Here is a 27,930-nt window from a genome sequence, read left to right as displayed (position 1 = left end):
TGCAGGAAGGATGAAGTTGGTGGGACTAGCCTAAGAAATATTCATCCCGGATATTCTTTAGCTCAGAGAACGGTCAAATATAAACACAAAGATACAAGTACGACCTTAGTTTGAAGACAAATCAGATGAACTTTGAGATATCTTCTGCTCATATGTTACAATTATCACAGTAAGCATGATTTAATGTTCACCCTTGGCTGCATCGTAGTTGAGTAATAGAGCATCAATCACACACAGACAGTGGCTTCTAATGATAAGGTATGAGAGCGAATCCTCCCACACATGTGCACATGTGCACGTGTGCGTGTGCCCCAGGGCTATTGGCTCAGTAAATGATGCTGGTGGGGTTGTCTACGATGATAAGGGTCATCACTCCAGAGAGAGCCCGATAGGTGAGTCATGTGGCCCTGCAATATGATGGTGGTCGTGGGGGGCTTTGACCTTTTCACAAACCTTTATTGCAGAAACCCACTTTATATTTTGATATACTTGATATACTCCACTTGACTTGAGCCTAACGTGTAAGATTGAAAATCAAATTGTAGCTTGTTGTTTTGCTTTTTCTGTAGTTACAGTATGTTTTTAACCACACTGAGTCTAAGCATTGGGAATCGCAGGTATAATATTATTGCATAGCTCAGTAAATGTAACGGTGCCTTAAGAAGAAAACATTCTTCTTGCACATTAAGCATCCAGAAAATGCACCCAAAAGGCCTTTTCTTTGTCATAATATTTTTTCAAACCACACCAAAAAATTATATTATATGAAGTACATGCACTTTTCATGTGTTCAAATGTCGAAGCAGACTTCATAAAGGTGCATAGAGGAAGTCCAACAACGGTCTTCTAGTTTTGTTTTTCTTAGAGTTTTACATTTACGTACGCTTTACAACTTGATGTGAGAAACAGCAGCTTCGTCAAAACTATGCACTCATTTTGTCCACGTTCATCTGCTTAATATTTTGCCACTCTTTGCACAGCGTTATCATTAGCACCAAAAATGGGTTTAGTATTCTTCTCGGTGCCGGCCCTGACATGGAGTGGTCCTCAGCTTCTGCCGCTATTAGTGTCTCGGCCTGCGGCTGCTCAGTCACCGCTTCAATGAGAGCTTTCTCTAAGCAGGACCATCTCTCTGCTGCAGCTGCTGCCCTGCTAACTCTCTTGCCTAGGGAGAGAAATACGACACGACAGAGCATCCATAGTGTTCTCTTGCCCCACCCCTATGTCTTTGGCTTCTTTACTCCACACAGAGTTTCACAACCAATTTGCCCATCGCCCAGTGACGCCTATTCCCCTAAGACCCCCCCAGCTTCAGTGGGATTGCTGGAGCCCCCTGTGATTGTGTGTCTTTGTGCCTATGCTGTTATTGATCATCTGTGTGACTTGGCTGTTGCTTGCTCCCGTTGTCACGGCAGTGTGCTAATGTTGGGATATGCACGGCATATTTGCATGTGTCTTTGCTGTACAATTTAAACAGGTTACATATACGATTACCATTCGACTGAATTATCGAAGTACAGTTTGTCAAATGTGTTGGAAATTTCATTGTCATTTTTGGGGACATCGTTAAATGTATCGAATAAATGAAGGAAGATTACCACTTGAAAAGTGATAGTTGGAATGTGATTTTTCAAAATGAAAATGATTTTTTACCCATTTATCTCATTCTTTGCAGATTTTTGGGGTTTCTGTCTTATAACCAGGGTTGTGCATACAATTTTTGGCCAGAGTTTGTTTGACGCTCAATATTCCCCCAACCCACTGACCTTATAGATTAATTTTAAAATCTGTGGCTCATCTGGGCAATATTTAATTTTAATAAGTGGCTATATCAAATGAATATAACTGAATAAACTTTTTTTTCCACTTTTTATTTCCTGATTAAATCATACCAGGGCTAAACTATGTCAGCTTATTAAAATTGAAGTTGTTTAATCAAAATACATTATATTCATATTTAACTTAACTGAGTTGCATGGCCTGCTCAAAAAATTGCCCACCTCCTCCTTGCGGTATGGGACCCTGTGATCAGCTAGCTATCGTCGCACACTTCTCTAGGGCAGCGATCCAGTGCCCAATCTTGTTTTGCGCCACCGACCGCAAGGACATATTATGACGGACTGTCCAAGCGACACAGAGATAACAGTCTTGCCGGCGGCTCTCCTACGACGCGTTTGACCACCGTCTATTAAGGTGAATGTAGTTGTTGTTGAACGTGGAGCCAATTGAGTCAAGCCAGACCTTATTCGTGCGCGCTGCATTTCTTTTTCCCCTTCAGAATTAAAAGCAGTCCTCAGGCATCTCAACATGTCTGTGACATGCTTTTGTCAAAATAGCACGAATCAAGCAAGAGTGAGACAAGCAAACTATACACCATTATTTTATGCCTCACTGAAATAATATTGCTGCAATTAGCTGGCGGCTCATCCAACGTGTAACCCGCCTCTCGTCCCAAGTCAGTTGGGGTATCTTACAGCTCACCCGTGACCCTAAAGAGGACAAGCATTATGGAAAATGGATCGATGCATGGATGAAATTAGGATGTGAGCAGAATTCTGTGCTTTGACGTGTGTCTGTCTTTCAATTCACATATGGTTGCACGCAAACAAGTCTACACTCATACAGTAGAACTGTGCCAATCTCCAAGGCAGCATTCCTCTGTGGATACAGTGATTAATTACTTTTAACAAAGCAAAGAGAGTCTTGCTTGTCTGTTCCCCATCTCAGTGCGAACTCCTGTCACCAGCAATTGCCAGACTCTGTGTAGTATGAAATGAGAGCCACTTTCACCTCTCTCTGGTCCTAAGCTAGCCGGAGCCTCAATTTTCTACACTTATGCTCCTGCTCTCTTGGGTTTTGTGTCGACATGCTATTCTTCCTTCTGTCCCTTTTCTCCCTCTGACACTTTCTTGTCAAAGCTGTCATAGCTCTGTATTAAAAGAATGTGTAATAATATCAGCTTTAAAATCATATGCCAGTGCTGCCACAACTTATTATTTTTTACATTGTATTTATTTATTTATGTATTTATTATTATTATTATTAATTTTTTTTTTTTTACACACGCATACAACTTCGACGGGTGGTAAGTGGACATATTCACTCCATGTTATGACTCAGCAGGTCACTGACTCACACCACATGCATGGAGCTCAATATCAAAGCCAGAAAATTACAGTTAACTTGATTAGAAGGCGGATACAATAAACGATGCGAGGCATTGGCCAAAGAACGCTGCGAGAACTTGCTGTTTAATGAGCTAACACAGCGCCTGTGCAGATGTGCTACACGAACAGTCAATGTTATCAGAGGCAGGCAACTCCCTTCTGTAGATCTCTGCCAATTAGCTGTATTATGGGACTTGACTATCATGATTACAGTTGAAATGGTACTTGTTGCTAAAATTTGCATTAGTGCTGCTTGTTAAATAATGAAATGGGCTTGTTATTTTTTTCTGATGTGACACGTTGCTCCTGTGAATTGCACTACTGTTGAGCCCAGCTGCCCAAGTGACCAATAATTCTCTGCAGGGTTTGAGAAGCTTTGAAAACTAGCATCATTAATGAGGAAATTCAACACTAGTCCACAATAATTGTATTTTTTTGCTTCTGGTTGAGAGATTTCCCTTGCGGGCCAAAGTACTGGAGCGTGTCATATATATGATAAGTAGAGTTGCCTGTCTGCATTGGATTCATTGCACACTTAAATTGGTGCAGCGTTGACTTCATATAGCAGTGAGGTGGAGAGGGAATTAACGAAATATGAACCCCCATTGAGTGTGTTGTGAATTAAAGTGCATTTATCTTGGCTTGTCTTGGGAGATGTCAGAATTCACAAGCATATCAAAGTAGTAACGCAGCAACCCCAGTAAAAAGATGCTGCGGGTGGACTGGGAGGCAAGAATGCGAAACAGGTCATACTCAATAAAGAGCTCTGATTGCCTGGATGGCAGAAGACAAGTGTAGTGGATGAGGATGGACTAACAAGCGGCAATGGTCTGTGTGCTTCATGCACTGAACCTTTGTCTTATACTCACCTTTTTCCTCTCGCTTTAGACCTCAACCTCTCATTTGACCATTTGCGCTACTTCGCCAGTGGCCTTCCTCCCACTGTCCTTCTCTCTCTTTATCTAGGGTTCAGCTTGCATTTACCCAACCATGACTGCCCACTTGCAGAATAAAAAGCAGTGAGCCTCATGGCAGGCTTTTCATTAGCACCCTCTATAAGAGCAAACTGGAAGTCTTGTGAAGCGTTGCACCGTAGCACCGGAGAAGCCACAAAGTCAGATCAGCCATGTTGCTGACTCTTGCTTGATGAGGCCAGTCCACGCTCGGTTCAGACCAACCTAATGAACCCAAGACGAACGCCGGCATTGACAGGTGGCTCTTTCAAATGAGCGACTATTTGAAAGGGCAGTAACTTTGCTGACTTTCACCTTTTTGGGATCTTCAAACTGTGCGAAGAATAATATGAAACCCTGGACAATTAGACCGCCAACAGTGGCTGTTTAACATGTTTTGAAAATGGATTCAAATATTTTGCGCAGATTTCGGATCCCTGCAATGCAATTCTAAAGATCTATCTATCCAGCTATCTATCTAGCTCACTATCTACTTATCTTATCATGTATCCAAAGAACATAAACGTTCTATTCTAAGTAGAATTATAAATGCAGAATAAGAGCAATTCATGGAGCTAGTAATCTATATTTGAACGCAAACATTTAGATCCATCAAACTGAATAACGATGAGTATGTAATCTTTTGTGGTGGCAGTATAGAGTGTCATACCTTGAGAGAGTGTGTGAGACAGCCTCAGTAGGACATGACTATCAATCATAATGCCTAATAGTGGTTCATGAGTTTCTATGCTGATAGCATGTGTTCCCATCCAGTATTTACTAAGAGGAGGGTATTTTTCAGCCATGCTCAAACTGACCGTCAAAGCCAATTAAGGGAGTACAAATGAAGACGGAGGATGTGTTGCCTCAGGCCAGGAGAGTACACTGTCAGGGCCAAACAGTCTTTTCTGTCGTCACTGAGGATAAAGTGGCGCTTATGGTCGGTCAAGTCAGTATATATATATTATTAGTGCTGTCGAGTGATTATTTTTTTAACTAATTAATCACAAAAAAATTCCATGATTAATTGCGATTACTCACATTTCAACTACAATTTTTTTGCGAAGCTTTTAACAGATATTTACTTGAATAATATCTTGGAATTGATGAAAAATCATCAAATATCAAGTATATTTAATTCAAAACATTTCCAGTGGTAACTTGAACACAATATTTTGTTTTGAGATGGGCTAAAGATGTACAGCTAATATGGCGCAATATTGGCAAAGTATGCATATTAATTTTAAGTAAATCAAACTGAGTTAACTGAGTTAAAACATTTTGGATTAATCACCTGAGTTAATGCTTTAATTTTGACAGCCCTAATATATATATATATATATATATATATATATATATATATATAAATTATATTATTATATATATTATTATAATTTCTTTTGTTTTTTATGCTGTCCACTTTTATGACGCGTTCTCTTCTAAGTCTGTCAGGGAATTTCTAATAGTTTTCAATTCTCTGCATAATCTCGTTCAGATTGAAAGCTCTACTACAGCCTAAAGTTTGTTCCTTTTCAGGTTCACCAGCTGGCCTTGACTGATTAAAGCTCCTTTGCTTGATTAATGCCCACTCTAGCTGATAACCAGCCCCTGTTGCTGTGGGGTTGGTGGGCGATGCTCAAACTGAGCGGAACCAGGAAACAAGTTAAAAGGGGCATGCAAATCTGTTTAACTCTTTGAACCCCCTTGTCTCGTACCTCCAGACTGTTAAGATGCTAATAAGAATGGAAGTATGCTAGCTCCATTCATGTGACAAATCGAGCTATAAATCACCATGGTAAAGTTTGACGTTTTTTTTTTTTTTACCTTTAGAATTAATGTGTTATACGCTAAAGACGTATTGCTGTTTTATCTGCTGATTTATCGCTTTTCCATTGGTGTATTTGCTGTGTGCAACCATCAGTTATGGCGGACAGTCATGTGGCGGAAAGAAAATTGAATTCCTTCTAGCAAACAGTGGATTGTGACAGAGTGTCACTGGATGACCTCACAACTTGTCACTATTGTGATGTTTCATCTGTTTGTGAGAAATGAGCAATATCGATTTTGCCTTTGTCTCACTTTGACTGTCTAAATGCACGTGCGCCAAGTAATACGTTCACAATCAGAGAGGCGTGACCTTCTTCAAATGTTTGTTATTTGGTAATTATTTTTGGAGAACATCCCGGGGGTCACGCGGGACAGGCACAGTGCATACAGAGTGTTCAGCTCAGATTCCACATACGTAACCATGACCTTTTCCAATCTGAAGTCTTGCACTAACTGCCAGTTTGATGAGAGCCAGCTAATCGATGCCTGGTTGTCTTGAGAGAGTACCTTCATGTCTCCAACGCTGAAATCTTTACCAGTAATACTGGCTTTTACCTGGCGCTTTTTGTCACCCTTTCACAGAATAATGAAACATTTACCCTTTAATTGCCAGCTCCACAAAGAATGATCGTTTTAATTTGCCCTCATTAAAGCTGTCTAATCTAATGGGCTCATTAAGGGCCATGAATGGAACCACAGCCAGTGGCCTGCACAACCCCCTCGGGGAGGAATACATCAATGGATCATAAATATTTTATTGCGTCTACCCACAGATTGTAAGGTGCCTCAATTTGATGCGCATAAGTGCTTAACATGCACCTGTAATGTTGGAACATAAAATCTGTTTTGTCTCAATATGTATCCCCAGATGACAATGCGTACAGCACAGCAAAATATTTTTTTTTATAATTTCAATCAAAAGGCATTTCTTGAGAAATCATTCTCAACTTCTATATTTTCATCTAATATGGGATGTTAACCCACAACCCATGCCACCTTCGGGCAGTACGCGGCGTACATAAACAAATTAACAACACGAACAAACATTTATATTCGCAATTTGCGGACATACAAACTCCATCAGGCCGGAATCAAACTCTGCACCTCAGTACTGTGAGTCGGACGGACGTGCTAACTAGTCTTCACTGTGCCGCTTTTATACATATATATATTCTAACATGTTGGCCCAGGAAACTCAAAATCAAACAACAGATCACCTTAACCATCCAATAAAAGTATTCCCATAAAAATCACGATGCAGGTTGCATTCTTTAGTGTCTGGGGATTTATGTTGTGGCTCACAGATGCACCACTATAGCACAAAGATGAAAGATTTGGTTTTGGCTGAGTATAAAAGAACCTTCTGACCCCAGACCTATAGTCTTTTGGGAAGGAGATCAGTACCTGAAGGAAGGTGGATAGAAAGTCACTGATTTGGCTGCAGAAAACGATTTAATGATGAACTGGCTCCATTGTGGCATTCATTCTGTCACTTTGAATGGCAGGAGGCCCAAAGCAGCAGTCACTACTTTTTCTTTTCTTTTTCCAACTAGGTTTCTCCTAGCTGATTGTTATGGTCCGCTATTTTCATTTGATATTAAATTACTGGTATGCAGTTGACATTTTGTGTCCTGTGTCACTATGGCACCTTGAAAGTGCAGTAAATAGTGAGGTGCGTCTATGAAACCATTAAGACTTTTTCTGGCTCACTTTGAAAACTGGGGAACTGTGCCTTTTGGTTACACAGCCAAGAAATGGAGGTAAGGCAAGGCAGCAATTGCTTTGTTCAGTCGGATCATTAGTGTGAATCCCAGCCCAGGGGTCTGGGCTGTGTGAAAAGCTGATTGAAAGTAACATTGGTTGCAGCAGGTTGGATTTTTGACGATTTATTGGCATTTTTTTTCAGCTTTTGTTTGTATGTGTGCGTGTGCGCACGTGCGTGCGTTTCTGTCTGCGTGCAAACAATTTGTAACCTGTGGTATCGCGTTTGACGGCCTGATGCTGGTTCCATTATGATGCTGGCAGGGGTTCCATTCATATTTGTCACACCGGTGCCAGCTCCCTTGTGACTTGTTGGCAACCATCTGATGACGGCGAATCCTAAACACACCATAACAGTGGACAGTTGATGCTCTCACAACTTCGATTGAGTTCCACGTTTAAGAGCATGCTTTTCACTGGTTATCACCAATCAGGTACCCACAAGTGCCCAAAGCCTGTACACTGTTCATTTATAAGGTACCTATTTTGCAGGACAGGGGTTGCGCTGTTCGTTTCGATAAACAAGACAGGACTGTAGTTTCAATTTTACAAAACAATTTGCGATCTCTAACCTCAAATGCCAAATCCAATTATCTTCATTCCAAGATGGATTTTGCAGGACAAATTGTAAGATATATTGGCACAAAGTATTCTGAGATATTAATTGATATTATTGTGTTGACAAACACCTACAAATTATTTTTTTATTTTACTAACTCACTTTTTGACTTAGAGATTTAGAAAATTGAGTGATTAATTCATTATTATTATTATTATTATTATTATTATTATTATTATTATGCCAGCAACCTTCAGTTTTGACTACCAGGGCAAATCTTGCTGATTACATTTGTCGATCTCCAAATAATTTGAAAATAACATCTCTTCTGGCAGCCAGCAAGTTTGCTGTGCTGTTTTTTTGTGCCAATGGCGGATCGCTTGTTTTCAATTCCCCAGTCAATTGCCACCTTGAGGAACAGGATCAGCAAAGTGGCTGGTTTCTCTTTTCATGACAGTCAGTGCAAATGAGAAGAGGTTCCATTCACCATCAATAAAGTGTCCGGTCACGCTTAAAAAGCTGTGGTTGCCTGTTGAGGTCCCGTGATCTCCACTTACAGCAACACAGTTCGGGAATTCTTCAACAAAATATTACGAATCTTTTCCCCGTCAGATATGATGCTGATTTTTGTCATCACTGTTGTCCTGCACAACGGTTTTTATGATGGGTTGTTGGACGCTACGACACCTCTGTTAATGTCCCATCTACAACGGCCTGCTGTTCATCGCCATCCACTTGGCAAGAACATTCGTCAGCCGGTGGGTTGCTCGAATGTGGGGTGTTTTTGAGTTTAGTTTGACAAAGAGCTTTGCTTTGGCTCACAACAGTCTTAATGTCTTCGCTGCTATCATTTGCTGTGGCTGCAGTCGCGGATGGGTGCTTTGCATTTATGTGCGACGCTAAACTTGAGCTGCTTTTGTTGTAAGCAATCTCCTTAAAAAAAGGCATATCACTCCGCTCTGCTTTTGTCAATGTTGCCATGGAGGCCTTTTTTTTTAATTTGAAAGAAGACCCAACGCATAATAATTTGTTCTCATAAGCATACAGAGACTGTAATGTTAGATATAAAAAAATTGATTAAAGCGATTAAAAATAAAAACATAACGCTGCAATTATGACTGTGCTTAATTTATCTTAATTAACACCTTAATATGACACCCCTAATCTCAGGAAGGTACTTATTCGTTTCAGCATTTCTGTACCCCAGTGCACAGAACAAAGTTAATAAAAGAATAGTTTAGGCCTGCAACTAATCATTAGTTCCTAATTGATTAATGTATTATTTTTTTGATTAATCACTGAATTTAATTTTAAAAAACATTGTTAAATTTCCATCCTTTTATTAAAAAAACAAGACATTATTTCAAATTAATGGTGCCGAAAAGTGTACAAACAGGATCCTGCATGGGAAAAAGAGTCGACCAACTCCGTTTTGTTGACCACAAAAATTGGTTGACACAAAAATGTATGCCTTGAAACTATTAATGTATCATTTTAAAACCATATTTGAGATGGCGGGAGCCAGTGTTCCATGTTTGTTGCTGCAGGCGGCCGGATGCGAATCCCACTCCGGCCGCAAAGATATCCAACAATGGATTTATGCCCAGAGTTTGGGGTTGTTTTTTTTTTTCCCTTAAATTTGATCAAATACATTTTTTATGTCATTATTGCTAAGTGAAGCTTGGGTGGCTTGAAAATGGGAACACGGCAATGTAAACGTGATCATCCACCTCTACAAAGTTTTAGGGTGTTTTGTCTTATCTTTTTTATTTATTTATTTATTTTTACTCACTAGGTAATGTCAAATAATATATCTTACCATTGCTAGTTAGAATGCACTATATTGCGCGTGCTAGCGTGAGCGCCGCAGCAGCACAAGGATTATTTTTCCATTTTCAATAATATTCTTCTATCATGTGATATAGACAATTTTAACATATAGCACATTTTCAATTGAGTCATACAATCTGGCATTTGGACATGGATGTGTAGACTTTTTACTTGTTTTCACATGTATCCAATAAATCTTTCTGAGGATCCATTGTTTGTTCTTTGTGGATAGAAAGCATTCTGCTTTATGTCAAAATACACTGTTGATCATTATTCATCTTGTTAAAGGTGTTTGACACTGATGGCATAAACACGTGCGATACTTAAAGACATGCTTTCAGTTTTGAGGACGCCGCTGCGGCTGCCGTCTACTCAAGATGAGCCAAAGAAGCCAGTGAGGACATATGCTGAGGCATTAATCTGTTAATAGAAAAGAAGCCGCTAACAGCTTGTCTAGCGTGAAACTTCCAAACTTAATCTCGTCAATTTTCTGTTCAGCTGCTCAAACTGGGCTTTATTGGGAACAACAGTGCTGTCACCAAAGAAATGGTATCCGTGTTTAACTGTGCATCTGTGCGTTGTAAACTAGAATGGGAGCATATGTGACTGTGCTATGTATTATTTTTTTTTTTTGCAAATGAACACAGAGCACAGTGTGTAGCACAGTGTACCATGGTGAATTACTTCTCTTTTTTTTGCATCATTTCCTTCTTCCTCCTAAGCATAAAGACATGAATATTTAAAAGTACATCAAACAAGCATTCATAAAATATTAAAAGGCTTGAGAAACAAGAAAAGCTTTTATCCTCCCTCTTATTTATATATCTACTTGAGGCTCTCTCTCTCACACTCTCTCACTCTCTATGTAATACACATGTGCATAAGGATCCATGAATTTTACCCACGGGTGACAAACCCTCCCACTCGATACTCTTCTGTGGCATTCACACATTGATGCATTAAACAGGCAATGCTGAGAGGCAGGGCGGTTCAATACCTATACAGTAGATCTGCTGCATTATCAAGAGCCCTAGATGGAGGATGTTATGCTGCTCGACATTTTAGGAGGTTCCTGTAATCTGTGGGGATTGGGCCCTCGGAGAGTCGTTCTCTTAATTTGCATGCAGTTTGGGGAGGATGTTTTTGACTGGAGGACCTGAATATTACTGTTCAAAGGGCAGAGCTCTCGTCTTCTGTACTGCCTCTCTCAGTCTGGCCAAGAGCTAGCTGTGCTAATCGCCGTAGAAACACCTCAAAGCTGCTGTGTTTTTAGAAAAGATCCTGTTAAGCATAAATTTAAAAGAAGGTTGTGCAAGGCTAATACATTGCTCCCCCCTCTTTCATTTTTTTTTTTTTTTTTTTTGGAATTCCTGATTGCAATAACATAACCAGTCTGTCGGTGGCCTTTCAGCAGCTTTGTTCTTTTACTTTATAGTGTTTAGGTGATTTTCCACTGCTGGAAGTCAAAGTAGTTGCCAGATGGCTCTAACATTTACTGGAAGGCTGCTCGTGAGGTAAATTCAAAGTGTGCCAACTGCCAAAACGAGGACAATGTGGAGGAAGCAGCAAAAGAGCAAAGTGAAGCTTAACACGCCCCAATCTTGGTTCCCTGCATGGTTGTTTTTCAAGCTGTTCCTTACGTCAACCTTCTCGTACACTTTTTCAACAACGTATCATCCGCTCAGGATGTTCAAGGGCCACTTAGACATGCAAAACCTGCCGCTAATTGGGTTGTTTTGGAAGGAGTACCAGAATAGCCCTCTGCGGTGGAACATCACCTTTTCCTGCTCTAAAGCCGTTCACTTGAATGTGACACTTTCACTATCAATCCTTCTCCCCAAATTAGTATTCACATACTGTAAGGTTACTTAAATCAAAGCAATCTGAGTTTCATGAGATGAGTTGCTACAATTTACTTGTTGGATTATGCCGTTGTGGAAGTTATTTTGTGTGTGTGTGTGCGCGAATGTCAGTGGAGCTGTATAATAGTTGAAGGCAGTGTGAGATGAATGAAAGAAAAAGCAAATCTTACACGCCTATATGGCACATTGATTCTGTCATATTTGCGGCAGCTGTTTCACTTACGCATTCATTCTTGTGCTTGTGTTTGCAATATTTTAATGCACTCTCCTTTTTCTGAATCCTCTAACTGTCTGTAGCAAAAAGCCGTGTAAACAAAAAGAATGACAATTTTTGTTTGAAGCAGACCTTATTTTATGCATCTTTTTCTTTCCCAGTCAGGGTACGCCACTTAGGAGAATAAAGGCACAGACCTCTTGGAGGGCATATTGTAGGCTAAATCTAATCAAAGAGAGATGTGCTTTTAAATGTCTTTTGTTCCCCTGGGCAGAACAATTGTTGGCCTCTCTGCTCTCACCAGTGCGTCCTGCCCAAACTCCACCGCCACCAGATGCAATTATTATTGAGCGGCTACCCTGTCCGGAGCTTCCCCCCCATATAATAACAGCGTTAGGACAAAGATTAATGCTTTGAATCATATTTCTCTTGTCTTGCCATTTTCAATAGAGTTGTGATGCCAGTGAAGGGATATCTAACTGCTAAGGGGGCAGCACTTATGGAGGAATTGGTAGTCAGTCGGCGGCGGGAGAGCGAGGGAGTGCTAGGATGGAAGTAAAATTAATTTCTGGTCTCTATAAATTCAATGTCATGTCTGATTTTTGTTAAACCCTCTGTGGCCCTTTTCACTCCGAGGCTGTCTAACTTTCTAACAGAGAAGCTTGGAAAGACTAATGAGAAGAGTTCCTAAGATGCTAATAGCAAATTATCCCATGTCGTTTTTGGAGCTGTTGGATTGATGGACATTGTCAAATTGTTGGCTGGTCTACTGTTGCCACATGCAAGCTCAGACATCCAAAATTTCCCAAAAGGGAAAAGTTAGAACTCTGGACGTGCTAAATTGTTCGATTCTTATTGCGTTTTACACAGCCCATTGCTCATTTTCCTCATGCTGTAACTCTGTGCTTCCAGCACTTTTTTGCAAAGACAAGTTTGCTGGCTTTTGTTAGGATTTAGTGGTTTGGCTTGAAAAGACAGAGCTGGATCTTGTTCAGTCCCCGTGTGCTACTGTTGGTAAACTCCATCAGAATCCTGTATAAAGAATCACTCGGCCAAGGACATGAACTCGTTTCTGCTGCTACGTTAATGAAGCAATGTGAGCCCTAAAAATCTGCAATATTTTTATGCTGAAGCTATAAAAATAATGAGCTGCAATTCCTGTAGTAACTCAGAAAATGTGCCATGAACATGTCACGCCTTGGTTTTCTCATAAAACGGATATATTTTGACATGATATCAAAGCTAAGGTGGGAGTTGGGCATATTATTTTGATAAATGAGATCATAAAGTTAACTTATTAAATGACATTACTTTTTGGTCAAATCCTGTACACTTCTCATGAAAACAAGATATTTCATTACGAGGTAGGCTATAGTGTTACAAAAAGATGCAGCCTGTCAAGCACTTTATATGCTACTGAATTATTATTCTGTCAACACTGTGACTAAATGACAAATGCAAGTAATTTCGGTTTGAGCCAAGAACCAAATCAAATATCCTAGTTTATGGCACTGGTACACTCTTGAAGTGAAAATATAGAATGTGTTATAGCTTTATTACTATGCACTGAGAAAGGAAATGTGACTCTTCGGCATTCATGGACATTTTTCATTGAAGCATGTGCCATTTTTCTTTTCTTTCACTTGCCTTTACTTTTAGGTAGCACAGCCACAGTTTTGTTATTGCTATGGTTATGCGCATGTCCTTGCTACAAAAAAAGCACATTTAGAAAGCTAAAATTATTTTTCCTCGAGAAAGCAGCCAGCCAATGTGGAATACATGCATTTATGTTTAATTTATAAGCAAATTAACAAGAACAAAAAGCCCAGTGATGTCAGTCAGTATAATAAAAGTTGAACAAAAGGGACACAGGCGCCTGAGTACTGCTTAAATGGTTTATAAATAGTTTATAAACAAAATGATGTGCAATGGGTTTATCTGGTAAAATGAAAATTAAGAGTTTTGCTTTACATGACTAAAGTTTGTTACGTTTCTCTCTCTCCCAACAGGCATACTTCCGACAGGGTGTTGCCCTTCAGTACCTTGGTCGCCATGCCGATGCACTGGCCGCATTTGCCTCCGGGCTGGCCCAAGACCCCAAGAGCCTTCAGCTCCTGGTGGGCATGGTAGAAGCTGCCATGAAATCTCCTCTACGGGGTAAGAAACTCATTAGCATGTTGTTTATGTATGCTGGTATATTTCAGTCGATGTCTCCGCGCGCTGAAGGAAGCTGTCGGTCTGTCTCGCCATCTCCATAGATTTTGTCCCACAGGTGCCAAAATGTCTGAGATTATCCTCCTACTGTGTCAGTCAATAAGCATGTTTGGCTGACTTTACCTGTCACTCTTTACTCATTGTGCGGGAAGACCGACTCGGTCTGTCTTACGACTGACTGGCGGTGTCATGTACTTACCTCCCCCGCTCTTAGGCCTGATCCCTGCAACTTCAGCGTATCTTATTGTCAGTCCGATCCCTCTCACAGATAGCCCGTTATCTTAATGAAGATCCAACACTAATGCCATTGTGTGCGCCTGGCCCTGACAAAGCAGTTTCCCTAGAGCTGAGTAGATTTATAAATAGTGTGCTCAAGACAAGATTTAGACTAAAATGTGTGCTTTCTGTTTATGCATCATTATCATTCAACTGCACTGACCTAACTGTGCATGAGTAATCTGCGTGAGGCAGTCTAATGAGGCTCTAAACAAACCTGGCAATGATTTCACTCCAGATGACCACGGCAGTAGAATTGAATATGCTTCAGATCTGCATGGACGTCATCTCTTCTTCCAAATTCAACTGTAAACAGCAGCCGTATCTAACTGGGACCTCGTTTAACCATTCAAAATTAAAATGTAACCAGGGTGTCAGCAGCACGGATTGACTTGGTTTCCGAATAATTTTTCTGTTAAGATTATTAAGTGAATAAAGAATGGAGTTCCCATTTGAGTGATGTCAAGTACATACGCTCGTAACTGGAACCAAAACAAGAAAAGAGCTTTGGGTGAAAGCCAGATTGAAGCATCATGGATGGGAATGAGTCCTCCCTGTAGGGGGGTACCAGGGCCTTTTAATCTCTTAATTGTTTACCGTATTCCCCACAGTTTGGTACATCCAGCTAAGGACCTCATCCAAGGTGTGTTAAAGAGATGTTTGCTAGGTTGGAGGATTAAGCGCAGTGATCCTCTCAGAGATGCTGTCGGCACACTGGGACTCAAATCAATGTTAGGCTTGTAAACATTGAGGATAACCAATGTCAGTTGGCCAACGTCTGCTGATATGGGAAAGATAGGCAACCAACCACGAGCAGTACCATGTCCTGCCTTGTTAATCCCAAGACAATACTTATCCCATAAATATTAACTGGAATGAAAAAAACCCATCTAAACTTCTAGGACTACTTACTTTAAAGACTTAGTTCAAGCGAAGCACTAAAACCAAAATGTGCCTCTTGTAGACATCAGAGAAATGTTCTTAATGCATTAGCCATAATTTATTCCTTTGACTTGCAACTAATTTTTAATTGAACATAAAAAGTTAAACTCAGCTTTAATCATTTAATCATTCATAGCAGTCGTAAGTGAAAACACAGCGCCACTCTCAACTGTCTTTTATGTTGGTTGTTTGTATTTGGCCAAGAAAGAGCTGGTTGTTTTTGTTTACTCTGAAAGGACCTTTATGCTGCATATATTTTGTCTTGCTGTAGATATCTGTATGTTGTAGTTGTAGCCCTCCCAAAGCATTAAAAACATAAATAAATGAATAAAAAAGCGATTATCAAGGCATCTTTGAAGGACACCATCTGGGCTATGTTGATCTAAACTTTGACACTTTACACTTAACTTCATGTGTTACCAATGCGTCATATATAATTCAGCCCATTTTCTCTGACACGCAGGCTTTGCGTAAATCAAGGTTTCTGTTCATTACCAGATGCAAGCAGCTGTTGCGCTATCATGTGACTCATCCAGTATTTTCCACAACAAAGAATTCTCACGCAAGTGGAAAGCAAAGCGATCTCACCTCCAACTCATTTCTGATCATTGAAGCAGATTTGTTTTATTCGTGTTAAGAGTAAGACTATACAGTGAACCCTCGCTACTTCGCAGTTCACCTTTCGCGGGTTCAGTGCTTCGCGGGTCTAAAAAATATTCGGGGGCATTGTAGTTTCGCCGAGCGGCACGACGGGGCGCTGGAGCGGTTAGACGGCCGGCGTGCGCCGAAGAAGAGCGTGGGCGAAGAGGAGAGTGGACAAAGAAGAGCACGTTCCCCCGGGCACGATTTGGGGCAACGTATCGCACGGTTCGGACCGTACCAGAGCTCCGGCCAGCGTGCGTGGTAGTTAAGCCGAAGAGGAACAACTTCTGCCCGGGCACTAGCAGGGCGACATTTCGCTCCGTTCGGGACCGTGCGAGAGCTCCGGAGGAGACCGGCCGGCGTGCGTGGTAGTTAAGCCGAAGAGGAACACCTTCCGCCCGGGCATGAGCGGAGCGCGAGGCTGTCAGTTATGAATGAATAAATGAATAAATAAATAAATGAAGAATGCCACCTTTCATTTCACAGGGCACACCGGACGGCGTACCAGCAGGTAAAAGTCGAAGTAATTAAATAAATACAAAAAGAAGTAATTGAATAAATACAAAAATAATGGCTGGGGAATAAAAAAATAATAAGTTTTAATAATAATTTTTTTTGTTATAACATGAATTTCACGCTCTCTCTCTCTACCCGTATATAAATATATATATATATATATATATATATATTTTTTTTTTTAAAGCATTTTTGAAGGTGCGCCGCTACTTCGCACTTTTTCTTTTTTAAGCATTTTTGAAGGTGCGCCGCTACGGATTTTCAGTTATCGCGGGTGGTCTCGGTCCCCATTAACCGCGATAACCGAGGGTTCACTGTAATTGCATGGATGATCCACTTCATTTTGAGGGCTAAAGGTCAGAAGAGGTTGGACGTTGTGTAAAATGGGAATAAAAACAGAATGTATTTCAGTTGAACACTTCAAAGACATTTGAAGTTTACGAAGACAAAGAAGTTTACCACGCAAACTGTCGTGTGCATGTAAAAAACTGTCGTTAAAAAAAAAAAAATGCTCAACTTACCTTCGATTGGGCACGCCCTCCACCGGGACAGCACGCAGGGCTCATGCGCGGCACACACACCGTCGCGCGCACCAGCACAAACACGTCTGCAGTGATTCGTCTCTGCTCACATACACTGACGCGCTTCGCATTGATGGACCATGGCGACAGTGACTCTTGGTTCTGACAACAGCAAGCTGTTGCAATTAGAGAAGACATATGTTTGATAGAGTTTGTACTTATGCTACTGTATTAGAACAAGTCGACCACAAGTCTATGTTGTTAAAACGTTTTTAATTTGTTTATTTATGATTTTGGCGCGATGAGCATTGATCCCACTGTTACCACTTTTATTCATTTGTAATACAGAATCCTTAGTAGTTGAACAGAAAGTCTTTGCTATTGGATGGAAACATTTTATGCCTATTTTTAACTAAACGAAACTAAAACCTTTTAGAGTTTTTGTCGACTAAATTTACAGAAACAAGACTAAAACTTTTTTTTTTTGAGTTTCCGTCGACTAAATCGTGACTAAAACCATTTTGAGTTTCCGTCGACTACAACTAGTCTGAAACTATCACAAATAGGAATGATCAAATATGACAAAAACTAATAAGCATTTTCGTCCAAAAGACAAAGACTAATATTAAATCTAAAACGCCTGCCAAAAAAACAACACTGGATTTAAAAAATCATTGTATTCCGTTCTTATGAAGACAGCTTCATTAAAATTTGGATTTGTAAAAGATATTTCCCACTCAGAAGATCCCTCCAGATTAACCGTCACAAAAATGTTTCACATCATGACACCACCTCCCACTTGTATTGACGCAGCCTCTATCATTTGCCATTATAAATGATTGCCTTTTAAATGGATGCTGTGGCTCGTTTATTCAGTCCAGCCCCCCAAAGTAAAATTCGAATTCAACAATGGCATAATAACTAACATTGATCTGATTCAATGGGCACTGTCCTAAACTGGTTTGAAAATGTTGAAGTTACGTTTAAAGGCACACTTTAAAAAGCAACCTTACTGCCAAATTTCTGTTTTTAATGAATACATTTTTATTTTCTTCTGTATGCAATAACAATCACAGATGGTCGAATTAATCCTGAATTTCAATTTTATAAAGACAGTTTAATAAAGTTTAATTGCTTTCCAAAGTCAATTCAATGAAAGGGGGATGCTCTTTTTCATCTCAACTCTTAAAAACGTTTAGTATATAAATAAATCAATAGTTAATATTCTTCTCTTCCATTTAATCATTGCGTACACGTTCTTACAAGACTAGAGTAGGTTGGGAGCAGTTAATCAGAGATTTTCATTTTTTCTTCATATATTGATGCAGACCCTGAGGAAATGACTCAAAATGATCTCCGCAACCTTTTTTAACGCGGCATAATCGAGCTTAGTTAAACATCCTTATGAGATTTCGACAATGTTTCCTTTCTTCGTTAATTGGGCTCATGAGAAATAGCCACTATCTTAGCTTTGAGGTGTCAAAGTGATTCTTTTGTCTCATTGCACTGGTTTTCATTAGCCTAAAACAATCACCTTGAGATAACAGTAATATCTCAATGATAACCTAATTCTCATAAATGAGCCTGCACGATACCACACATTTGGTTATAGTGATCAAAATCAATGAAAGTCCTGGATAATTTGTTCTTTTGTACTTTTTCTCTTTTGTCTTATTATTTTCGATGCAGCAATGCGACTGTATGTCTCGCTCTTATATTCTATGCCGTACATGATGCTAATGTGCGCAGAACTGTCCTTATGAAGGTTGTAAAGCTTTAAAATATGACTGCTTGTGTTCATGTGTGTGGTGTTTTAGCACCTGTCTTTATGTGAAACAATACACTTGGGGATAGTCATAACTACCTGTTCATGAATACAACAGTCATGACACCATTTCCCCCCCTAAAGGATTCTCTCCATGTTTAATTTATGACACAGCTCTCTGTGTCACTTCTAAAGGCAATTACGATCCATGAATGGGTTTTTATATGCAATCTCTCTCCGTAAGCATCACATTATGCCAAGTACCTCAACAGCAATGTTCTTCAGACTCTTCAGTTGCATCGCATTGTGTAGGAACATAAGTGAATCTGCTGTCTTTGTGGGGATCCAGGAATGGTTGGGTGTGTTCCAGTAGTCTGAGTAGGCTTGTTTTCCCCTATACATGCCGAGATGGTAACGCAATGGGAAGAGTAACATTATGCCCATGTTCAGACTGCAGACCCAAATCTGATTTTATTTTTTTATTTTTTACTCATATGTGACCTGTGTCTGATTTATTTTGTGTATTTATTTTTTATGACATTCTGAATGTCTCACTTCTGATTTTTTTTTTCTAAATCCGATCTGGATCACTTTCATAGGTGGTCCTAAAGCCGATACTCATTTGATTTTTGATTTTTTTTTTTTGCACTGCGACCTCAGTCCGAATAGACAGGTTGCATGCAGCCAACCAATATGTCATCAGAATCAGAATCAGAAATCCCTTTATTGTCATTGTACTCAAGTTCGCAACGAGATTGCCCAATTGGCTCTGGGTGTAGGCAAGGAAGGGTGCTTGGGAGGGAGATTGACAATTGTCCGTGAATCTGCAAAGTGATAAGTCAGCAACATTTACGCTGTTAACATGGTACTTCCTATTTGCGCTCCTTTTTTCAAACCAATTCACGCCACTTCCGGTGCACTACTTTGCGGACATACCACTAACTTCACGTTTGACTTAGCAACATTAAAAACTTCACACAAAATAGTGTGGTGAAAAGAGACAATAGCTAAGCATAAAAGTATGTTTGAATACTTGTGAATTACTGTCAGGTTCAATCACCTAAGCATTCACTGAACATAGGCAAAATGAATGGAAGGAAGACAAGAGTTGATCTTTTACTCGCGAGGAGAACGAACGGAGGTGTGCTCAGTTACATCTCCAACTTCGTTCTGGAGCACACTCCGCCGAGCCCTCTATTTTATTAGGGAAGTCCCTAACAATACAATGTATTTCCACTAAGGAATGAAGGGGGGAGCACCAGCAGGAACATGTAAACATTTCAGACACAAGAGGAAAGACAGACATCAATGGCAGTCATTTACTGATTGAAAAGGCAGATATGCCTTTTCGTGCTCTGGCACTAAAGTCTCGGTCCTTTTGTTTCAGAGGTGTGTCTCGGCACACCTCCTTTGATGTTGCAGACGTTGATCCAGTCTTCAGGCATCCGCTTCTCCTGAAGTCCTCTCATCCATATGGTCAAACACAGGTCACGCTGTGGAACAATTCCTTTGCACTACCAATTGAGTAAAATATGGGATAAAATATATCTTCAACCTACCAATTACATTGACCCAAATTACTTACAACCAACTGTGATGTCCACCGCCAGACAAATTTACAACTATGCACACGCTACCTCATCTGGCTGCATGCAAATTACTCAATGGTTAAAACACCTAAATACAAATATTAACATAAAATATTTATCTTAAAGAGGGCAATTAATTCAATTTGTTGAAAAATGGTTTGGTTCAAATAAATTGTTTTTGAATTTGACTAAGACTTCTTAATACTCGGCATCAGACAAATTAAACACCAAGTCAGGATTATCGTCGACTCTATTGAAATAGAAAAAGTAAATTAATTACATCTCTTGCTGTTGTTATAGATGCAAAATTATGATGGAAATCACAAATAGAAAATGAGTTTGAAATTAATGAGGGCTGCTGTTAAAACCGAAGGGGCACAAGTGACTTTAAAAAAATAAAGTTAAGAACTAACACAAAGCAAATGTGTGTCTCTGTTAAAGGTGTTAATCTATGGACTAATTATGATAATGGTTTGAGAAGGTGTGAATCGCTTGAGGTGTTCAAAAGAAGGTTTAAAAATACACCAACCCATATACGTATGACTTCTTCCTACCCCCTTGAACAAACTGAGTTGATCTATCTACAGATGCTTTTCTTTCTCTTTCTTACTTCCAATTTTTGTTTTTATCTTGTCATGTGTTCATATGTTCAATAAAATCAATCAATCAATCAATAGTTCCAGTTACAAGCAATTGAAACAAAAGCTGTGTTCCTCCAAGGCACCGCAATCCGCTTGTTCGATGCTAGTGTCTGCCAGAGGGCAATATGAAGGGGCTGTGAATCCCCAATCCCATGCGGCCCAACATTGATTTATGTCATTGTGTGCATTTTCAACCTCTTCAAAGGTCACCTTGTGTGTCTCAGCTCTGCGTTGCTGTGCCTCTTCAACTCATGCACTATATACATTCGTTTCTCTATCAACTCGATTTTAGTCCGCTGTATTTGCTCATTCTCACATACTTACATTTTACTTGTTAAAACCTCATTTTTACCACGAGTGCAATACTATTACAAAATATCTGGCATTTACAGTAGTCAGGCTAGGGTAGAAGCACTTGAAAACTATGTATGCATACGTTATTTTGAGTCTAAGTCAAGTGTCAGTGAAAGCTCTATTCGTATGACACTATGCTCTCATCACTGGAAGTATGGAACATTTGACTTCAGGCAACAGTTTATCAGTGAGCATAACATGTAACAAAGTCACCAAAGCCAGATATTATTGTCAATCAGCATGTCAGCACAAGGTTATACTTTTGGTCATTTTTTCCACATTCTGCGTTTAATCCCTTTCTCACTCATGTTCCTCCTGCAGAGTCTCTAGAGCCAACTTATCAACAGCTGCAAAAGATGAAGCTGGACAAGAGTCCCTTTGTGGTGGTGTCTGTGATCGGCCAGGAGCTGCTGACAGCTGGCCACCACACAGCTTCTGTTGTAGTTCTAGAAGCAGCTTTGAAGATCGGAACGTGCAGCCTCAAGCTGCGAGGTTCTGTCTTTTCGGCTCTCAGCAGCGCCCACTGGTCTCTGGGCAATACAGAGAAGAGCACTGGCTACATGCAGCAGGACTTGGAGGTGGCCAAGACCTTAGGTAAGAGGACTGGGAACTGTAGGAATTTACAAAGATAGAAATCCTGATTGGACAGCAGGTCCAAAAAAGGTTTTGTACATAAAGATCTTCAAAAGTCTGAAATTATTTGAACCCCTGTTTATGACTGGGGACACTTTCCAGTGGCACTCACATGAAGTGAAAATCCGTGATAGACAATATAATCGTTTTGTGTTCTGATCAGGATTTTATCCTGTGGATTCCGATCATCCATGTGTGAGATCGGCCGATACACATCACATCACATGGACTAGCTGGACATTTTTCACTTTTAGAGCTGCCACCACTAGTTTTACCCTTTCTACATGTTTTGAAGATTGATATTAAAACACATTTTTCAATGAATGCAAGGGAAATTGCCCCAAATTTAAATGAGCTTTTAAACTGATGGTAATTGTGTTATTGTGTAATTTTGTTACTCACAATTGGTGCTAACTGATCAACAAGGCAAAGAGTAAACATGTTTACACGATACAGAGTTTTAGTGTAAGGTTTTTGTTTGATTTTTTGTTTTGTTTTGAATTTGTGCTAGTGTGAGTGACACAATTGTCTTCACACTTTTGTGTGTGATATTCGCATTAAACATTTTATTTCCCCAAAGTTTGAATCTTCCCAGGCCAGAATTGTTGCCCAGGTTTTTTCGAAATCATTAATTACTAAATCAGCTTTGCTTTACTACCCTAGAAAAGGTCTTTGTTAAAAAAAAAAAAAAAAAAAAGCTTAACATTACATGACCAAGCAAAGCCTTTGCAAATGTGAAACTGATATTCATAGGTTGATCATGGGCACTTGTACTTTACTTGAGACATGTCTGTGAAGCCTCTCTATTTACACCAAGTATGATGTTTCCATCCAAATCATGGTGAGGTGACTTTAACAATACTAGCTGTCAGGGAAACCATTCTACTGTGTCGAATTTGCGGCATCCATTTTTCCCTTTAAGGGACTCGCCATGGCTCGAAATGTTCACAAACGCAGACTGCTTTGTAATCACCTGCTGTCCTGAGTATAATGAATCTAATTCATCTCCAGGTGACCAAACCGGGGAATGTCGTGCTCATGGGAATTTAGGCTCGGCATTCTTCTCCAAGGGAAACTATCGTGAAGCTTTGACCAACCACCGGAACCAGCTGGTTCTCGCCATGAAGCTGAAGGACAGAGAGGTAAGAAACGCACATTTAGTTTTAGTTTTGAAATGAAAAAAAAAAAAAAAAAGTTACCTTCACCAAATAATAACTTGAGGTGGCCGAATTTATTTCCGTGTTTTTTCAACTGTTTGGGTAGAAATGTGCTGTACCAGGTCTTCATCTCCTGTAGCTTTTTAAAAGCTACCTGAAGGGCACACAAATGCTGCTGCTCTTTGTTTAGTTTTAAGAAAGAGGTATTGAGTTGGAATAAAGGTAATTGAAGGAGGGATGCATTTCAAGGAGAGGGCAAATAGATGACCCTTTCACCTTGCAACACTGTCACACAAATATGTCGACTGCATTTATATGTTTCGTGTAGGACTAAATAAAGGTTTAATTGAGGATTTGATTCAAACAAATTACATTTTTTAGGCATAGAAAGAAAACAAAAACTGTCCTGTGACGTCCTCCATCCTGTCCGTTGGCCTCGGTGGCCATTGTTGGGGGCTGACAGGTGCTTGTATTCCAACACAATTGCCATCAGCCAAGGAAAAGAATAGCCTCCATTTCCCCTTCATTCCTTATCCTTTCGACCAGGCAGTGGAGTTTGCTTGTTTGTCCTTGCTGATACTGTATCGCGAGGCATTTGTACAGTGCAGTCAAAGTCTGAACACAGTAGCAGGACAAACCATTTCAAAAATTCCCTCCATTGCACATTTTTCTGGATATGTGCAGAGAACAGTATGATATATGAAGTGCAAAGTTTGGAATCAGGGCTGTGTGAGTGCTCCAGTAACCTCTGCAAGGTCCTTTGTCTGTAGCGGTAAAATTCTGATTTGTTTTTATTGGCATACAATTGTGTCAAGAGCACACCAGTGTAGTCAGTATGCACATGTTGCTTCTTAGCAACCCACTTGACTCCATGCTGAGATATTGAAGAAAAGCGGTGATCTTGAATACCACTAACAGTTGAATCGTGTAATGTCCTGGTTGGCCTCGTATAAGCCCTCGTTCCCTTTGCTGCCAATTCCCCCAAAAGCCCCCTAATCAGAGTCATATGTGTGTCACACCACCTGGCCTCGCTCCGTACACACTGGAGCCTGGCGGATAGCTCATTACGGCTGGGTCGGTGTTTTTGTTTCTGGCGTGGACTTTTTATCTGGCCTTTTGGAGGTTGAGGTCACTTCCTCGAGGCCGGAGGTGGGATGTTGTTTCTGACTGGATTTCCAGGACATGTCTACCTTCCAGTGTAGAACAAAGAGTCTGAGACCAGTGGTACAGATGACTATCCATTTGTGATAGAGTGCAGTAACATATAATGTAAGCGTTGGGGGAATTGTTAAATGAACTGTTAAATGAAGTAATCAATTGTTTCATAAATTGTCTAACAAAAGAGCCTTTTGGACCGGATGGCCTTGTTGTAGTTTTGGTTTTGGATCCTGTTTAACTTAACTTTAGTTCTAGTACAGGCATGGGAAACTTAAATGCTAAAGTGATCCACAGTTTTTAATTTGTTTACTCGGGGGGGCACATAAGACTGAACATCCTAACCAGATGTAAGACAAAAAAGCTATTTAAAATGTGAATAAAATATGTGCAAAGTATCCCCGCACCTCTGAACTGTTAGGTCATTGTGCAAAATCGGTCAACCACCGTGCCGCCCCATCTAGTTGTGAACAGTGATGTTACAATTTAAAACTATGGTGGACTCCTGCATATCCACAGTTCAGCACCCGTGGATTTGCATATTCACATCTTTTTTTCCTCACCCCCCCCAAATATATTTTTATATGTCTGATTTTTCCATTTTTTTTACTGGAATCTTTTTCGCCCATTTTCCCCCGTTTTTTGTGGAAAAATGCACGTTTTATCAGAAAAGATCACTCTTTGTCAAATTGTTGATTAAACTGGCATGTCAAGGAATGAATTGTTTACACTACAGTATGAATTTCAAAGCGTAATTTTCAATCATTTGTAAATGATGCCAACAGAAACACGAAACAAGAAAATTGAGCCTAATTTGGACAATGGCGCTTTAAGATGAACAGCTGATTGATAGTTTAGCACAAACTTCAAGAAGTAGAAAAGGATGTGTGCAAGCTCTAAAACGGAAACGGGATGAGAATTCAGAAATTTGAGGCGTGTTAAGGCTCAGAGTGAGTGCTTTATCAGCTATGTCTGCGTGCTGCGGGCCGAACCAATGAAGTCACGACTTGCGCAAACTTAGTATTCCTTTACCTCGCAGGCTTATGGATTTATCCTCAGCAGCTATCAACACAATCACACTTCCAAAGACATCTTGGTCTTGTGTCGCTCTTTCAGTTTTAGTCATCCAAGACAAGTCAGCATCATTAAAAAAGGTGAACGTGAAACCAAGCTGTAAGATTGTGTTTCCTCCCAAACTTCAAACTCTCCTTTCTTTATGCTTGTGGTGTTTTTATCTTAAATAGCAGGTTTAACAAGAGGGAGGTAACCCCCTAATTTTGGGTGTGAGTTTTTAGGAGAAACTGAGCCGGGCTGACGGCAGCGCAGTCTTTAATTATGTCTCGTGTGATGTTCAAAAGACTTAACAGCTGACTCCCCTAACCCCAAATTGAAATGTGAACTACAATCAGGGAAAAGTACAAGAGACAGAAACTTTCTTTCTTTGTTGACTCTGTCTCCCATTAGAAGTCCCATTTTTAGCTTGGGAATTGTTTATCTCGACTTGCTCTCAGTCCATCTGCTGTGATGAATGTATGCAAACTTTGCTCCTAACGAAGTGACAAGGACTGTTTTATCACTGATGGTTATCTTTTGGCGAGGTTGAGGTGGCACGGATTCTGTTAAATCTCAGATGGTATAATGACGGTACAAGTGAACAACAAGACAAAAAGTGGGTGTTCCTCTTGATAGGGTCACAATTTGTCAGCGTATGTCAGCAAGCTTGTAGAAGAGAAGATCATTAAAGAGTCATTAGGACATGGACATGCCTTTTCATCCTTTCAGAGGAGTGACACTAATAAAGGATGGCACAAGGGGAAATGGGCACCACTGTCTCTTTCCTTTACCATCCAATACTTGGCTGATTAAAAACTAGGATTGGAAGAAGAGACAAGATGGCAATTGAACTGAAATTCTTGGTGGGGGCATGAGCAGGGGAGATTAGCGTCAAGTGTCATGAAAGATGACGGCCTAGCTGTCTCTGTCCATCCTTCTGTCTTTTTCACCTCTGTAACAAATCACCTGTTGGCACATCTTACCTAAAGCTTCTAGGTGCAGGAATATTAAAAATACAATAAAAACTACAATGCATTAGAATAAGAAGCTGACAATACATTCTAGACTGAGATTCCAAAGTATACGTGACACAGTATTCCCAGCCCACATTTTATTATTAACGAGGCACTGCCTGCTCGGTCTAGTGGTTTGGATCACCTATACAGCAGCTCCCTTCGCCATGAATCTTGAGGGATGAACAGCTATCGTCAACCAATGGGCCATGAACACAACTGGGAAACAAGGGTCTGTGTGTTTTTGCCCACTTATGTGCATATACAGTAAATGGAACATTTACCTGTTTTTCTGCATTCGATGTTGCATAAGAATGTAGACTTTGCACATGGAGACAGAATAACAATTTGAATGGTTTGCGAAAAAAGACTTTGGTATTGTGTTGCCCTGTACGGACTACATATAGTGATCACCGAGTTATTACAGAAGAAACACAAGTCTGATTGTTAAGGCCACTCTAACAATATTGTATTTATGCCCAAACATTACTGTGCAGTGTGTAAAATGAGCCACTCACTGCTGGGAAGTTAAGTAATTTATCTTATAATATCAGACCCTGTCTGTTTTTTTTCTCACCTCCTCTTACAATCAATGGCAATGCTGAGGGACAGATTAGAAGACAAATAAAGAGTGACACAGTCACAGCAGACCATTCTCTTTCTGCTGCGGTGCACTATATGATTACAGATGAGAGCCGACAGACCCAGTTGGTATTGCTCACGATTGGCCAACAGCCTCCGACAAATTTACACGACAATGAGGAGGTCATAAAAATGTTGATCACTGCAGAAATCGAAAGTCGTGTCCTATATCCCGGCAGGTAGATGTGATCTTGTGCGGGTAGCGGGATAAAGACAAAATGCGCCCACTCCTTTTTCATAGATGTTGTCTGATGGTTACGGATGGAGGCCGATTAAATACATTGCGGCAGAGTGCTGGTTCACATGGTTTTGATTGAAATGAATTGTATCTCTGGGTCGCCAAGTGAAACAAATGTTTGGAGTGGTGTCATAAAGCTCACTTTCAGGACACTTTTGGGGAAGCCTGCAAGTGATGCGGGGAGGAGAACTAAAGCATCTGCTTTCAAAGTGTGAGATTAATTCATTATCTGATCTCATCGGCCTAAAGGACTGAGCTGGTGAGTCATTTTCATGTGAATTCTCATCCCCAGCCTCTGGGCAGTTTGAAAGTTCTTCACCAATGACTAAAATACATTTGTGACTCCTTTCTTCATCTAAACCCGGTAATGCCTTCTCCTCCCCTTTGTCCTCTGTCCAGCCCAGTC

At 40.2% G+C, this 27,930-nt stretch overlaps 1 protein-coding gene across 3 annotated transcripts in view; it reads left to right on the top strand.

The window, feature by feature from the left end:
- LOC148344484 (tetratricopeptide repeat protein 28-like) overlaps positions 1–27,930 on the top strand; it is a 183,603-nt gene that overhangs the window by 100,928 nt on the left and 54,745 nt on the right. For all 3 annotated transcript variants that reach the window (XM_088298645.1, XM_088298637.1, XM_088298654.1), the window contains 3 exons: positions 14,183–14,330; positions 21,955–22,227; positions 23,278–23,408. In XM_088298645.1, the coding sequence (XP_088154771.1) occupies positions 14,183–14,330; positions 21,955–22,227; positions 23,278–23,408 (552 nt within the window). The remainder of the gene's footprint in view (positions 1–14,182; positions 14,331–21,954; positions 22,228–23,277; positions 23,409–27,930) is intronic.

Source organism: Idiotropiscis lumnitzeri, chromosome 1 (assembly GCF_059441095.1).
Source record: "Idiotropiscis lumnitzeri isolate Australia: NSW breed Sydney's pygmy pipehorse chromosome 1, RoL_Ilum_1.0, whole genome shotgun sequence".
Classification (NCBI taxonomy): domain Eukaryota; kingdom Metazoa; phylum Chordata; class Actinopteri; order Syngnathiformes; family Syngnathidae; genus Idiotropiscis; species Idiotropiscis lumnitzeri.
Note: the sequence above shows the minus strand (reverse complement) of the source record. Positions and strands in the feature narration are given on the sequence as shown.